This window comes from Equus asinus, chromosome 3, assembly GCF_041296235.1.
Source record: "Equus asinus isolate D_3611 breed Donkey chromosome 3, EquAss-T2T_v2, whole genome shotgun sequence".
NCBI lineage: Eukaryota > Metazoa > Chordata > Mammalia > Perissodactyla > Equidae > Equus > Equus asinus.
In genome coordinates this window covers 112,267,314-112,283,414 of record NC_091792.1, presented here as the reverse complement: position 1 = coordinate 112,283,414, position 16,101 = coordinate 112,267,314, and the positions used below count along the sequence as shown (strand labels likewise).

At 33.4% G+C, this 16,101-nt stretch overlaps 1 protein-coding gene across 4 annotated transcripts in view; it reads right to left on the bottom strand.

The window, feature by feature from the left end:
• The window catches only part of TECRL (trans-2,3-enoyl-CoA reductase like), a 95,334-nt gene extending 87,360 nt beyond the window's left edge, over positions 1–7,974 (bottom strand). For 2 of the 4 annotated variants that reach the window (XM_070505749.1, XM_070505748.1), the window contains exon 1: positions 7,657–7,955. In XM_070505749.1, coding sequence (XP_070361850.1) covers positions 7,657–7,890 — 234 coding nt within the window. In that variant the 5' untranslated portion in view covers positions 7,891–7,955. Of the gene's footprint in view, positions 1–7,656 lie in introns of all 4 variants that reach the window. The other 2 variants (XM_070505747.1, XM_070505750.1) reach the window with 2 other exon arrangements.
• Positions 7,975–16,101: the final 8,127 nt, after the last annotated feature.

Genomic DNA, 16,101 nt, shown 5'->3' with positions numbered 1-16,101 from the left:
CCGTCCTCAAGATCTGGAGTTGTTTCTACAATTTGACATCATACTTGTGTTCTCCCTTTCCCTCAACTCTGACAACCAAACATGTCTTGTTGTTTCTGTCGCCTAATTGTCTATCATATCCCTCTACTTAACTTCATCCTACTCACTATCCAGGCCACATATAAAGATCATTTCTCTAGGAAGCTTTCTTTTTCCACAGATTAAGATATCTCCCTTTGTTTGCCACTCCAAATTACCCTCTTTTACCTCTCACTATGTAGATATCTTTGCACCTAAAATTACTTCTACACTGTCTTCCACAGGAGAGGATAAAATCTATGAAGATCAAAATTGCATCTGTTTGAGTTCATGCATTATCTCAAACACCTAATGGGGCACTGGACAAATATCTATTGAATTAATAAATACTTGATTGTGACACTATAAAATGTCAAAATAGAGAGTTGGAGAACCACTGAATCTGGTAAATTTAAACTCTTCTCTTTCTAGACGCATCCTTTAAAACTTATTCATCTATGTTGACCTTCTAAATGGAGTATAATTGCTTCTCATATATTAGGAGATAGAATAACTTCTTTATCGCTTAACCATAAACAAAAACAGTTTTCTTACATGGTGATATATTTGGAAAATGGAAAAATATAGACAAAAATTCTATATTTGTTTTGTAAATGGTATTCGTGAATAGTTTTCTAGAGTATAATTTTTTCTCTACTATTACACTAATGCAATGCTTATATATCCACTGGCATCTTTTATGGTATATCGTGGTATGAGTAACCAGTGTATATTATTTGGAGTATGAGTTGAATATAGAATGCTAGAAACTGATGCTACAAAGATGATTCCTGTGACTATGCTTTCTAATTCTAATTCTTCCTAATCATTTTAGAAAAGGATAATAATGACTATTACCAAAAATGCCTAAATTTTTGCAATCATAATAGAAAAGTATTAATTCAATTATTTTCCCACTTCAGCAGAATAATAATATTTTTAATGTTTTGCCACTACCTAAAATATAATATTCATTTACAGAAAACTAGCCATGTCGCAAATGTGGTGCTACCTTCTACATAGAAAAAATATAAAATCTTTAGATACTCCTTAGAGGTAGATATTTACTCTACTTTGATTTATATTTATCCTTCTTGGGAAACCAAGAATCGGAGTAGTTAAGTAACATATTAAGATGACAAAGCATTAATAATTCGCAAATCTCAACTGCATACACAAATATGTCAGACTTCAGAGCATAAACCATTGCACCACTTTGCCTCTCATGACATTGTATATTGGTTTAAGACAATAAGTATACCTTTTCTGAAAGAAATCTAAGTCAGGGGAGATAATATTAAACAAAGTACACTGATTGTTTTGGAATTATAACTGCATGCTGTGCTAAGGAATTCCCAAGTACATCCAAAGAATAGGGGTGGGCTTTGGGGCTCCTCTGTGTTCATTAAAAATGATCATATTAATTATCTCTTTTGGAAGGAACCATTCATCTCAATTTTGTAGTTTTTAATGATGTAAACATTTTGAACACATTTTGTTCTTAATTTGTTAAACGGACTTTAAAAATATTTTTAATTTCTACATTTGAGTGTTAACTAACGATATTGTATGTCTAGATATACAACATGGAAAGAGTGTTAAAGAGCTTTCCTTTGTCTCAAATGGAAGGGCATGTAGACATCCTTCAAAAACAGCACTTCTCTGGGCCAGCCCAGTGGTGTAGTGATCAAGTTCGCGCACTTCGCTTAGGCAGCCCAAGTTTCACGAGTTCGGATACCAGGTGCAGACCTACACACCACTCATAAGGCCATGCTGTGACAGCATCCTGCGTATAAAGTAGAGGTAGATTGGCACAGATGTTTACTCATTGACAATCTTCCTCAAGCCAAAAGAGGAAGATTGCCAACAGATGTTAGCTCAAGGCCAATCTTCCTTACACACACATGCACAAAAATAGCACTTCTGTTCTGAAATACATTGTCTGTATGGGAAATCAGACATCCCAACAATGAAATTAAACAGAACATGAGAATTTTGGCTAATAGAAGTCATTAATATCCGTCAAGTGGTAGTGTATAATAGTTAAGAGCAAGACACAGAACGTATATTGGCTAGATTCAAACCTTGGTTCTAACATGCACTAAGTTCTTTATTTCAACTCTGTGCCACCATTTCTTCCTCTGTAAAGGGGAAGGATAATGACTGCTAAATCCTTTTACAGAAAAGGACAATAAGGAGGAGAGCTCTTGGACTTTGTCTAAGGAAAAGAAAATCAGTCAGATTTATACTGAAATTCTGGGCTTTCTGAATCCAAAGTTCTAAGTTTTCTATTATATCATGTTACATAATAAGAAATAGGAAGAAGAGGGCTCAGGAGGAGGGAAAGAAAAAAGGGACAGGGATGGGAGAAAGAGGTGAGGGACATAGGAGGAAAAGAGAAAATAAAAAAAAGAAAAGAAAGAGGAGGAAGAAGAAGAGTAATGGAACCAAAGGAAGATATTTCTATTTGCATATGCATGAAATTCTGAAAACTACCAGGAAGCCATTTTAAAGCAGAGCCATTCTCATTTTACAGATGAAGAGACTGAGGCATAAATATGCTAAGTAGCATCCTCAAGATAAAATATTAAAAGTAGCAATGTCAGAAATTAACAATTCTCAAAATTTAATACTGAAGTATTAAAAGTACAATTTTTATGCAGTTATATAATCCTGTATAATTCTCTCTACTGCTTTCTGGTGAAAACTGGTATTTTTACCATTAGAAGGATTGGAGAATTATTGAGTGCTTTCTTTTATTTGTAGGAAGTCTTTTGAAAGCTTTTGAGAGTTTTGACATAGAGTAAGTAAAACAATAGGAGAAAGAGGGCTCTTGAGGTCAAGTTCCTTGGAGAAAAGTCTAAAGAAAAAAGAATGGGATGATATTGGAAACACTTATCAACTCTAGCTTTAAGAGTTCTGGCCATGCTCTTGAATCATCTACTTATCACAAGATAAGCTTCTGACATTTTGTAAAATAGAAGTGAGACAAGGACAGTTAGCAACTAGAAATAATTCATTGTTAAATTTTTAAATTTATTTTTCCTATATATTTTTGATGTTCCAATAAATACTTAAGAATGATATTTAACAATATATTTTAAATCTGCTCTCCATTTTATCATTCGTTTAGTAACATTATTTTAATCATTCATAGGAAATAAGTAAATTAGTTAAATAAATACTCTTCCATTTTCATTGTCTTCTTTATGAAAAGTTTGTTAGCTTTTGTAATCAGAATATCACTATCTGTTAATAAATTATACATGAATATGAAGTTAAATTCTGTACATCGTTGCTGGGAGCAAGCCAGGAGGAATTTGGGCGTTCAGTGAAATGGTTTAATTAAATGTCTTTTTCTGTAAACACATTTACATTTATTCCAATGATAATTTGACTTAGAAAAAAATAAAAAGTATTTTCAAATATCATACTCCTCCACCCCAAAACTAGCACTCCTAAACATGAGTGCATTGTCAAATCCAGATACCTCTTAAACAAGCATCAAATTATTCAATACATATTAGTAAGCACTTTCTTTGGGCCAGGCACTATTCTAAATGTTGAAAATATGGGAGTGAAAAAAGCCCCAAATCCCTGATTTTGTGAAGCTGGCATTCTAGGGGTAGGCCAAATAATAAACAAAATGAAAAAGGTAATAAGTACTAGTGAAGAAATAGCACAAGGAAGGTTATTAGAGAAAATTGACAGATTTGGCAATTTTAAATAGGTAGTCAGGAAAAGTCCCAAGGAAAACGTGACAGTTAAGTAAAGACCTAAAGGAAAATGTTGACTGGTTGTGAGTGGGGAATGATACTATCTGACATGATTTAAGAGGCGAGTTCTGGTTGCTATCTAGGGAACATATTGAAGGTGCTAAGGACAAGAGCAGGAAAAATTGAGGAGTGCTAGCAGTAGAGGTGTTGAAAAAGTGTCAAAGTATGGATATATTTGAAGACATCACTGTGAAGATGGATTGTATGTGGGGTGTGAGATTAAAAGATGAGTCATGATGCGGCTGTTTGGCTTGAGCTATTGGAAAGATATAGTTGCCACTTAGTGACTTGGAAAACTCTGTGGAAAAATTTGGAGGGAAGACCAAGTGCTCAGTTTTAGATATACTAAGTTTGAGATGTCTAGTAAACATCCAAATAGATAGGTAGATGGATAGATACATACATAGATAGATAGCCAGAGAGATAGCTAGACAGTTAGTTAGATAGATAGATAGATACATACATACATAGATGTAGATAGATACATATATAGATAAATAGATAAAGGGATTTGCAATTTCAGAGGAAAACGATAAGCTGCAGTTACATGTTTATGAGTCGATAGGCATATGATACTTAAGGCTACAAGACTCAGTAAGGTAAATGAGTAAAGGTGGGGAGAAGTTCTGATGACAGAGTTGTTGACAATCCACACCTAATAAGTCAGATGATAAAGAAGAAGGAAGTAAGAGAAAAGGGGGAAGCCAATAAAGAAGGTTTAAAAAAAAATGTGTGTATAATCCTGGAGCTCAAATAACGAAAGTATTTTAAGGAAGAGGATGTGCTTAACAGTGCAAATATTGCTGATACACTGAGTATGATAAAGCATGAGAATTGACCTTTGGATTTAGCAGGGTTTTTACCACTGCCTCACTGGTGACCTCGGCAAGTTCGTATTCTGAGAAGTGATGGAGGCAAATGCCTGGATGGAGAGGGTTTAGGATAGAATGAGAAAAGAGAAGCGTGGACAGATGATATGAACATGATGAAAGTAATGAGAGAAATGGGACGGAAGCTGAAGAACATGATTCAATATATTTTCTTTAATCTGAGGAATTTTCTCAATGTTTTGGTCTCATGAATCTCTTGAGTACGTACTTTGTCCACTGTGAATTTAAATTATTTTTAAATTTAATTTTAAATTAAATGTAATTGTAATTTATATTTAAACTATATGAACTAAATTAGATATATCTAGACGCAAACTCAATTTCTACCAGAGCTTAGCATATATTACTAAAATACGTACATCCCACTCTAGGTATTTGAAAATTTACATCTAACTTAAGCATTATAACAAATCATGTCAATGGATAGTTATCAAGAAGTCAAATTTAAATTCTGTGCGGATATCACAAAGTTCATCACATTTTTTTTTGAATGTTTATGCACATTAAATTTATCTCTCTGAAAGATTATTAAAACTAAAAAGATTATTTTGTCCCTATTATGTTTAAGATACTCTACAAAGCATGTTATACATATTATTTCTACTCCTACCACAAGCTCACAAAATAGATTTTAGTAACCTAAATTCTAAATAAAGGTCCTGGGGATCAGCAGCTCAGTGTCTTTCCTGTGCCTTGATAGATATGATTGATGTGGCAGGGGTTTGATCCAGATATGCTTGGTTCCAAAGTACATGACCTTTAACTTTTACTACTTAACAACACAGTACTTACTGAAAGACAGGGACGAAGTCATAAGCAACACTGCTTTTGTAGACCAGGTGTAGCCAAGTGCAGTGAAAGGCACTTAACATGACCTTACTGCTAATATAGCTGTTAATTTGTCTAAGAAAAACAATATCTTCAACAAGAAACAAAAGCAATTTTTTCATGTTTACAAATTTGCACAGCTAGGAATCGTGAAACAAAAAAAAAGTAAAGTAATTGGTGTTTTGTTCTTTTAGAAATCTTGCCATCATTATGAGACAATTTCTCAAATTACAAAACTGAAACAAGACAAAACAAAATTCAGTTTCAATGACAAGTCAAATATTTGGATGTAGTAAACTGCACACCACAGGGTGTGGATTATGCAATGAAGGCTGGCGAGGAATCCGACTTAATCCCCTACTGAGCCTTTGAGTTTCCCTAAGGGTTTGCCACTGGAGATGCAAACACCAGGACTCTTAGAGTTCAAATATGAGATTCCTAAACAAAATTCTTATCTCTAAATAATGTTGGCTTTCTGCATGCTTAAACTTTTCACCATTTAACTAGAAATGTAAACATGGAAATGTAAAGCTCCATGTCTTAGCTTCACATAAAATCTTAATAACAGAAAATTTAAATGTATGAGGAAAATAATTAGGAGCCCACCAGTTCCTCATTACTTTAAGGTGGATTTTGTGTCAAGGTTTAGACACATATAAAAAAGAACACAATAACCAGTCTCATTTTGGTATCTTGGTTTTTAGAAGTCCTTGACCAATTTAATATCCATTCCCTCCATTGCCTTTTTCCCCTTGATTTAATTATATTTTTCTTATAAGTTTTGAGTTTTTGATATTGAGATACTGCAAACATCAGTAACTTCTGAATAACTTTATCTTTTTTTTTAGATTTGTCTTATTCTTGTCTGATATAAAAAATACAAAAACTTTATTGAGACACTAAAATAGAGGTAAGTTATAATACGCATGAAATTCATAAGCTAAAATTCTATTATATGTAATAAATATTCATCATTTATATATGGCCCAAGTGATGCTATAGAAAAAGGATATGATTTAGAGTCGCATGGAAATGATTTTGAATCTCTTATATTTCACCTTGACCTGTATAAACTTCTTAAAGTTTTTCTATCTTTCATTTTTCATCTGTAAATAAAAGTTAATATCACCCAACCAATAGGCTGGTCATAGCATTATAATTACTAAATAAGAAAGTATATATGACCTTGGCAATTAAAAACAGGAAACAATTTCTTCTCTTTCCTTCTTATCTAGAATCACAGTGAAAGTATAGTTAAATAGAATCAGTGATTAAATTTTATTTTTAGAACAACAGCAAGAAACTTATTTAACTAGTCTGTAAAGTAAAATAAATCAAGATTTATTTTTATTAAAAATATCAATCTTTCTGATAACAAATTAACCACTGGTGTATTTTTAAACTTTTGAGAAACTGAAAATGTTTGGAATGTTGTACATACATATGTATATCTGCAGTGTACACATATATTTGTGGGTTAATTTTCCAGCCTAGGAAGTATATATTTTATCTTTTCTTAGTGAAACATCTGTGATATGAATATACATGGGTAACATATTAAGCAAGACACTCTTTTTAGGACCTTGAACACCGTTGTTTTGAAATAAGTAAACTTTTCATGGAAAGTGAGATGTGCATTTCTTAAGATAATTAAATCAATTCTAAATAATTTGTAAATGACTAAGTTTTATCATATACACTAAGTATCATTTTTCATAACAGTGGCTTTTGCTTACTATTTTCTACAAACACTATTAAAACTCTATGATAATTTGAACATGCAATGAAGTGCATGAAGAGAAAAACCTAGAGACCTTTTGTCATGTAGGCTGAGAAGCTGAGCCCAGGAAATTTTACCTCCTGACCAGAGTAAATGTCAGCAGGATATCCAGAACCTAATAATTATTAGCTACCATTTAAATTGAGTATGAAAGATGCAATGAATATCTACTACTGAAATGAAGCATAAAGTATCTATTCTACTCATCGTAAAATTAACAATAAACACTGGAAGATCTTTTAGTAAAGGTTTGTCAACATTTAATGAAGTGATCAATGATCTTTGGGTCAGATAAGAGAAATTGAAAGAAATAAATGAAACTCACCTTATCCACAATACATATCTGCTTTCTTGTGTGAGCATCAAGTATTTCAACCTCAAAGTGAGCAGTCTTTGAATGTTTAATTGCTGGAATTGATTTGAGAGGCCCTGCTGAGAGTATAAGTTGCGACAAAAAGTGAAAATTTCTCATATCATTCTTCAGTGTGGACCGTGTGGCTCCATGGGAAGATAATTCTTTCTTGCGTTCTGAAGCAAGGGACTTGTGCCTTTTGAACATTGTGTGAACTACCAGGAGAATCTCTCATGTCAACAGGAGACACTTGCAAGTGTGTTCCCTTTGCACCAGTTAAATACTGCTGGTGAAACCCAGAAAGGTCAAGTGGCATGCCATTCCAAGAGTTCGGTTTTATTTAGCAGGCTTGAAAACAATGACTGATCTTATTTCTATATATAACATGCTATTGTGAATTGCTGCAATGAAGATTATTTTACCAGCGCTCGAATTATTTCTTGCTTTCTCCTTTTTTCTCTGCTTGTTAATATGACCGCTAGTATCAGAAATTCCAAGGAAAGAAAAGAATTGATAGAATTTTCATTATCTCTGAATTCTGGATGCACAAATCTTTAAACCTACATATTATGATACACAAGATGTATTTAAAATTAGCTATTACATAACCAAAGTTTTTATAAGTGCTGCCTATGATAAAGATTTGTGTCATATTTTAAATATATGTATACATATATCAGATATTTTTCACTGCATATAGGGAATAGAAAGATAGCAAGTTGTCTATGAGATTGGAAAAGATAGAGAGTGATTTTATAGCATACAGAAAAGGAAGTAAACCTTATTTTAACATTTTGACACCTTTTATGTCATTGGGAAATCATTGAAATTATGTAGAAAATCAGTACTACACATCACATTTACCACAACACTAAATTATGGCAAATTCAAATAATCTTAGCATGAGCAATGTAAAATTATAAACAATCTGAAAAGAGAGGTTAGTGAAAAAGACTCCAAGTACTCTGAGTACTATAAATCTGGTCAAGAAACAACTAAAAATAATACAAAGTATATTGCCACTGATTCAAAGAGATATTACAGGAAAATATTCTTGGATGTTATTTTCAATGAAAACATAAAAAGAAAAATGGCTAAAATTGTAAAGGGGGATGTCTATGTACCTACATGAGGCTAATCTTTCCTTTCATAATTAAATAGAATAATATATTCTTTATTTTTAGTTTTGCTATAAATTATGCACTGGAGATTCACTTACACATTGTTCAGTTATCATTTTAATACTTTAGGCTACTATCACACTCCTTATTTAATATTTAAAAAAACATGGAAGAGTGAGCTGGCCCTGGTGGTCTAGTGGTTAAGATTGAGTGGTCTCACAACCATGCCCCGGGTTTGTTTCCAGGTCATGGAAATACACCGCCCGTCTGTCAGTTGTCATACTCTGGCGGCAACTCACATAGAGAACTAAACTAACAACGAGGATACAGGACTATGCACTGAAGCTTTAAAAAAGAAAAAAAAAATAGAAGACAGGAACATGTGTATGTATGCATTGTATAGTTTTATCACCCCAGTTGTTCAGGACATTAAACTTGAAATCATCCTTAACTTCTCCCTTTCTCCCACACCTCAGATCTAATCTATCAGAAATCCAGAATGCAATCTTTTCACCATCCCCGCAGCTACATTTAAAGCATCAATCCCACCTGTATTGCTTTTCTAGACTGGTCTGTCGGCTTCGACATTGGCCAATCTATATAGTCTGTTTTTCACGCAGCAGCTAGATTGATCAGGCTCTGTATCCAAGCAGATAATGCAATAATCTGCTCAATCTTCTGCAGGGGCTTTCTATTTTATGTAGAGAAAAAGCCAAAGTTCTCTGAAAAGGTCTACAAGGGTCTGCACCATCCAGCACCTTGTCATTTCTCTGATCTTATCTCCTAATCTATGTGCAGTGCCTAGAAAAATGTCTGGCATACAGTAGGTGCTGAATAAACATGTATTAAATAAATAAATGAAAAATCACTAACTGCATCTTGAAGATGTAGGTAGAATGATATGATGCTAATTGCATGCCAAGGTAAACTACTGATGCATTATATTAGAATGACATAACTGCAACCTACATAATGGCTCTTCAGAGATAGTTTATATGTTAAAAAAGGAATAATCAAAAAGACACAAGAGCTAAACTGAAAGAGCTCCCATTGCCAAAGTTGGAGTAATTCAAGTAAGAAAATCAATACTGATGATAATAGATTCCAACTCAAAGAATAATATAAAAATCCATGAGTCCATATTGTTATAAATTAATGTTGAATAAATGATAAATAAATCAATGGGAAGAAAGCATGGATTTTCCTTAACAGATTTACACAAGAATTCCAAATAATATATTTAGATGCTCTCCCCTGGAGTTTCAGTTTCACTTAGCAACACATTTGCATAAAACAATGAATGGAAAGGGAAAAATAGACACTTTATAAGTGCAGAAAACTGGGAGGCAGAAAGCATTTTAACCAAGATGCCAAGTCTAAATATCACCACGCAAGTCATGTTGATATCATGTACTTATTGATATCATGAGATAAGGACATTTCACCCCCCTGGTGTTCTTCCCAAAGTTCATTAGCTCAGTCTAACCATGAGAAAACGTTAGACAAACACAAGTTGAGGAGCCTTCTACAAAATACCTAATACTCTTCAAAACTGTGACCACTATGAAAAATTTTTAAAAAATTGAGAGACTGTGTTGCATCAAAAGAGACTATATGGAGACATGACTAGGAAATGCAGTGTAGTATCCTAATTATTTCCTGGAACAGGAAAAGAAATTAGCGGAAGAACCAGTGAAATAAGAATAACTTCTGTAGTTTTATTAATAGTATTGTCCTAATGTTAATTTCTGAGTTTTGATAAATATAGCGTGGTTATGCAAGAAGTGAAAATTAGGGGGACTTATGTAAAAGCACGTCAAAAAACTCTACACTTTCTTCTCAATATTTTTGTAAAAATATTCCAAAACAAAAATACAAAATAAACACACAGCCAAGAAGAAAAGAAAATAGAGAGAGGAAAAAAAATGGGAGTAAAAGGAAAGGCATTTAAAATGGGAAAATTGCAGATTCTCATCTGTATCAATCACCCAAGTTAAAAATTTCAGATATTATGCTATTTATTATTTTATTAGGTACTTTTGAGGTAGTTATCAAAATAAAATAAAATGTTTTCTGTTTGTTAAGATGTTTTTATATGATTATTGCTAAATAGATCATAACGGAAATACCCTTAATATTTGTTTAATACCAGACTAGGGAGCCACAACGTAAACTAGATTGCAATTTCAAGTATATTTAAAATAGAAAAACGTTATAAAAAGATGCAGTCCCAACTAAGAATCTTTACTCTAATTGCGTTTATTTTTAGTAAAATGTGAAGGGGGTTAGAATATGTGCTCTTACCCCCATATTTTCCTATTGTTTTGACAGAAAACATTCAATTTCAATTCACTTTCCATTTGCAAGCACTACTTTCAGAATAGTACTACTCCTTCTTCTTAGATCACTTAAAAAATTAATAGACACTTTTTAGAGCAGTTTTAATTTGCAGAAAAATTGAGCGGAAGTTACGGAGTTCCCATATACTCCCTTCCCCCACCCCAACGCACAATATCTCCTACTATTAACATCTTACATTGCTGTGGAACATTTGTTACAACTGATGATAGATATTTATTAACTAAAGTCTATAGTTTATTTTCAGGTTTAGTCTTTGTATTTTACAGTTCTTTGAGTTTTATCAAATGCATAAAGTCGTATATCCACTGACAGTATCATACAGAACAGTTTCATTGACCTGAAGATGTCCTCTGTTCCACCTGTCCACCCCTCCTCGCTCCTCCTGAACCCTTGGCAGCCACTGATTTTTTACTGTCTTCACAGTTTTGCCTTTTTCAGAGTGTCATTAGTTGGAATCATACAGTATGCAGTGTTTTCAGACTGGCTTCTTTCATTTAGCAATATCCATTTAAGGTTTTTCCATGTTTTTTCATAGCTTGAAAGCTCTTCTTAGTAAATCCCTGAATAATACCTCATTGTATGGAAGTACTACAGTTTACTTATTCATTTATCTATTGAAGGACATCTTGGATGCTGCTGTAAACATTCATGTTCAGGTTTTTGTGTAAATATAATTTTCAATTTATTTGGATAAATACCTAGAAGTGTAATTACTGAATTGAATGGTGGGCCTATATTTAATTTAGCTTTGTAGGAAACTTGTCAGACTGCCTTCCAAAGTACCTGCACCATTTTGCATTCCCACCAGCAATGAATGAGAGTTTCTGGTGCTTTACATCCTCACCGGTGTTTGGTGTTGTCAGTGTTCTGGATTTTGCCGTTCTAATAGATGTAATGTGGTATTTCACTGTTTAATATGTAAATCTCTAATGACAAATGATGTGGAGAAAATTTTCTTATCCTTATTTGCCATATGTATATCTTCTTTGATGTGGTGTCTGTTCAGATCTTTTGTCGATTTTGCAATGGGTTGTTTTTCTTATGTTGAATTTTAAGATTTCTTTGTATATTTTGGAAAGAAGTCCTTTAACAAATAAGTATTTTCAAAATATCTTCTTCTAGTTTGTAGGTTGTCCTTTCATTCTCTTAACAGAGTCTTTTACAGAGCAAAAGTTCTTAATTTTAACGAAGTCCAACTAATGATTTTTTTCTTTCATGCATTATGCCTTTGGTGTTGTATCTAAAAAATCATCACCAAACCCAAGATCACCTAGATTTTCTCCTATGATATCTTCTAGAAGTTGTATGGTTTTACATTTTACATTTAGGTCTATGATCTATTTTGAGTTAATTTTTGTGAAATATGTAAAGTCCGTGTCGAGATTCCTTTCCTTTTTTTGCATGTGGTGTCCATTTTTTCCAGTACCATTTGTTGAAAAGACTATTGCTTCTCCCCTAGTGGCCTATAATCAGTTGATTCTATTTGTGTCTATTTCTGGGCTCCCTAGTCTGTTCCACTAGTCTATTTGTCTATTCCTTTGCCAACCCACATGTCTTTATTACTGTAGCTTTATAGTGAAGCTTGATGTCCGGTAGAATCAGTCATCTAACTTTGTTCTTCAATATTGTGAGGACTATTCTGGGTCTTCTGTCTCTTAGTTCAGTTTTTATTATAGGTACTCCATTTGTTTCCAATAACCTGCGAAAGGGTGGGTGAAAGAGAGAGAGGAAAAAAAAAAAAGCCAAAGACAAAATACTTGCCCTGTATATTATCTTCTCAATGCTCAGAGAAAATCTTATATGCTAGGCACAAAGAATTGGAATTTGGGAAGTTAAGGCATCAGCGGAATATTAAATATACATCAAGGTACACTATTCTTGGACCCAGGAAAATATGTAAATAAGTAATTGTATTGTGGGTTTTCTAAATCTTAGTTTCTCAAATTTGAATATTTGCATGTTAACAAAAGCTATTCTCATAAGATTATAGTATTGGGAATTTTCTGATTTTTGATTGGTCCATTCTGAATCAATGGCAAAAATGCAGACAATAGAGGACATTATGTCCTTCATTGGATAGATGGTTCTTGGCCCCTCCCCTGGAGAGTAGTTTAATTCTCTACACTGTCATTTTTTCATCTATAGTCTAGTCAAGTAATGGAAACTGTAATCATCTGAACATGTTCGTGACGTGTAATCAATGCCTGTCTCACCCACCACACCGTAAGTCCATAAGGCAGAGTTCAGATCAAATTTTGTCCGTCACTCTATCTTCAAAGCACAACATAATTCCTGGCATACAGTAAGTACTGAACATTGTTTGTTGAATGAATAAATCGTCATATGAATGAATTTCCTTCTCTAAGCTGAGATACTCAATAATATCACAATAAGGTAGTCGCTGGAGTTGAAAAAAATTTTTGATAGTAGGAAAGATATCATGATAAAAGCTATGCTTTTAATTTATGCTAAATGTCACCTAAGTAAATCCTGGAAGACACTGAACCTGGGAATGGATGGGTAAAAGAGAGAGAAAAAAAAAAAAAGCCAAGACAAACCACTTGTTCTGGATGTTATCTTGTCAATGCTCAGAGAAAATCTTATGTCTTAGGTACAAAGAATTGGAATTGAGGAAGTTAAGGCATGAACAGTATATTAAATATACATCAAGGTACAGTATTCTTGGACCTAGGCAAATGTGAAAACAAGTAATATGTATTTTGGAAATAGCGTTGCTTAGAGGATGTAGTATGGGTTCAGAAAGTTCCTTGTAATTAAATAGTCATGTGATCTCTAGCTTTCCATTAGCTGTCACATTTTGATAATAATATGAATTTCACAAGAGTTTTATGAAGTCTAATAAGGCAATGCATATAAAGTAAATAGAGAAGTTTCTGGAAAGTAAAGGGCGTTCAACATGTACATACGATTTACTTTCTCAGTGTTGGACTCCAACATCAGATCTATGTCTCCCAAGATCACATCTATGACTTTCTCACCCCACCACCCTACTCAAGCATTCAGATTATTCCTGTTCTCTACTTTTCTAAACCTAAATGGTAATGATACTAGTTCACAGGAAAACGAAATCTACTCATAATAACCACACTAAAAGACAGACAAAGTTCTAACCCAGTTCAATTGATTCCCCCACATATCTGCAGTATATTATCCTCTTCCTGTATAAAATTTATACAATCTTATTTTTTCTCCAAATTTCCCATTTTTAGTGATACCAATGAACTATGAAATGGGCTGTAAATCAGCAGGCTAAAAGTAAATAGAAAGGACCTCAGTAACACTAAAACAAATTATTTTCTGAGTCTCCAGAGGATATGAGTTTTCTCAAAAGAATATTTTATTTCCTGATCTGTGGCACAAGCTTCAGAAAGTCCTGAAACTACTAAGCGCTTAAAACCACTAATGTTAACATTTCAACTAATACGTAATAATTGAAACATTGTACATAATAATTGAGTAATCATTAGGGTCACATAAAGTGTATCCCTTGTAATATCAGGAAAGAGAGAGGAAGGAAAAACTGGTGTCACTATGACAAAGTTTCACTTTTGCCTTTTTTATCAACAGATCAGGATTGCTGATCTAAAACAATCACCAATAAGAAATAACGATGAATAAATTAGTTCAGATTATAGATACGTGAGAGTTGCTCTGTTAAAAAAGACAGTGCCTCTACAAAGTAGGGGAAACAGCTCCAGAGCTAAAGCCAGAGAAGTAGATTCTTGTTCTAACTCTGCCAGTGTAGGCTGTGTGGTGTTAGGTAAACTGGGTAAAGACTCTCAACACCAGTTACATTGTTCATGAAATGAGCACATTCTCAACAATGATATCTAATGACCCTTCTAACTATGATATCCACATAATATTTAAAAGTTGTTTCCTGTTTAAATCAGTCATAACAAGAAAGAAGTAGAAGTAAAACCTGCATAATACTCCCTCCTTCACAAAATTATTGTACAGCTCAAGTAACATTTGTGAAAATGTACCATGAAATCCTATGACATTATTATTAATTAATAAGTCTGACGAGGGTAGAAGTCTCCGTACTTCACCACGACTATGGAGAAATTAAATGGTTTCCTGAAAAGCTCATCAATTGGACTGAGATTTAATCATTTTTTAAGAAAATTGAGGAAAACATAGTCTCATCTTGTGTATACAAGGTTCAAACTTCTTGTAAAATTAAAATATCCATGGAAAAGGAAAAATAAAAAGGAGGCAGAACATACTTCATATTCAGTTTGAACCAGACCATGTATTTATGTTTATCTTGATTGTCTTTATTTTTTAAATTTGGATTTAAATATTTACTAAACATTTTCTTTGAAACATCTATGTAATTTACAAACTCACCACAAACCATTCAATCTCAGTCTTTAATTCGGCGCTGCCTGCTTCATTTTCCTTAATTGCATGCTATGCTTTTATTAGGGCAGTTGGCTATGAGCTCTCTTGTGTTCTCTGAATCACCCCTGGAGGGTTTCCAGATCATTCAGGCTGCCCTTCCCCAGAGTCTGTCTTGGGATTCCAGTTGTCCTCCGATGTGTGTTGGCACATGCTGCCCCTTATTTTTGGAGCTGAGGCCATGCCTAGTTCTTCTCCTTTCAGGGATTTCTTGCCACAAATAGTGTGGACTTTAGAGCTCCTCTATTGGTGCTGAAAGAAGAACTTGAAAAAAAATCCCAATGCTAGGGATCTATATATTTAGAACCAAAATTAAACACTTCCTATGCAGTTTTATCTCTGGTTTGGTAAGCTGTGGGGAAATCACGGTCAAACAAAAAGCTAAGGTTCAATTTGAGAATCAAGGACTCAGACTGCTTCTTTTTTATTATATGTTGCTGCTTTTTTCAATGGGATTGAGGCCAGTACATTTCTTTGGTTTCATAGATCTTCAAGAATTATTAAAACATGT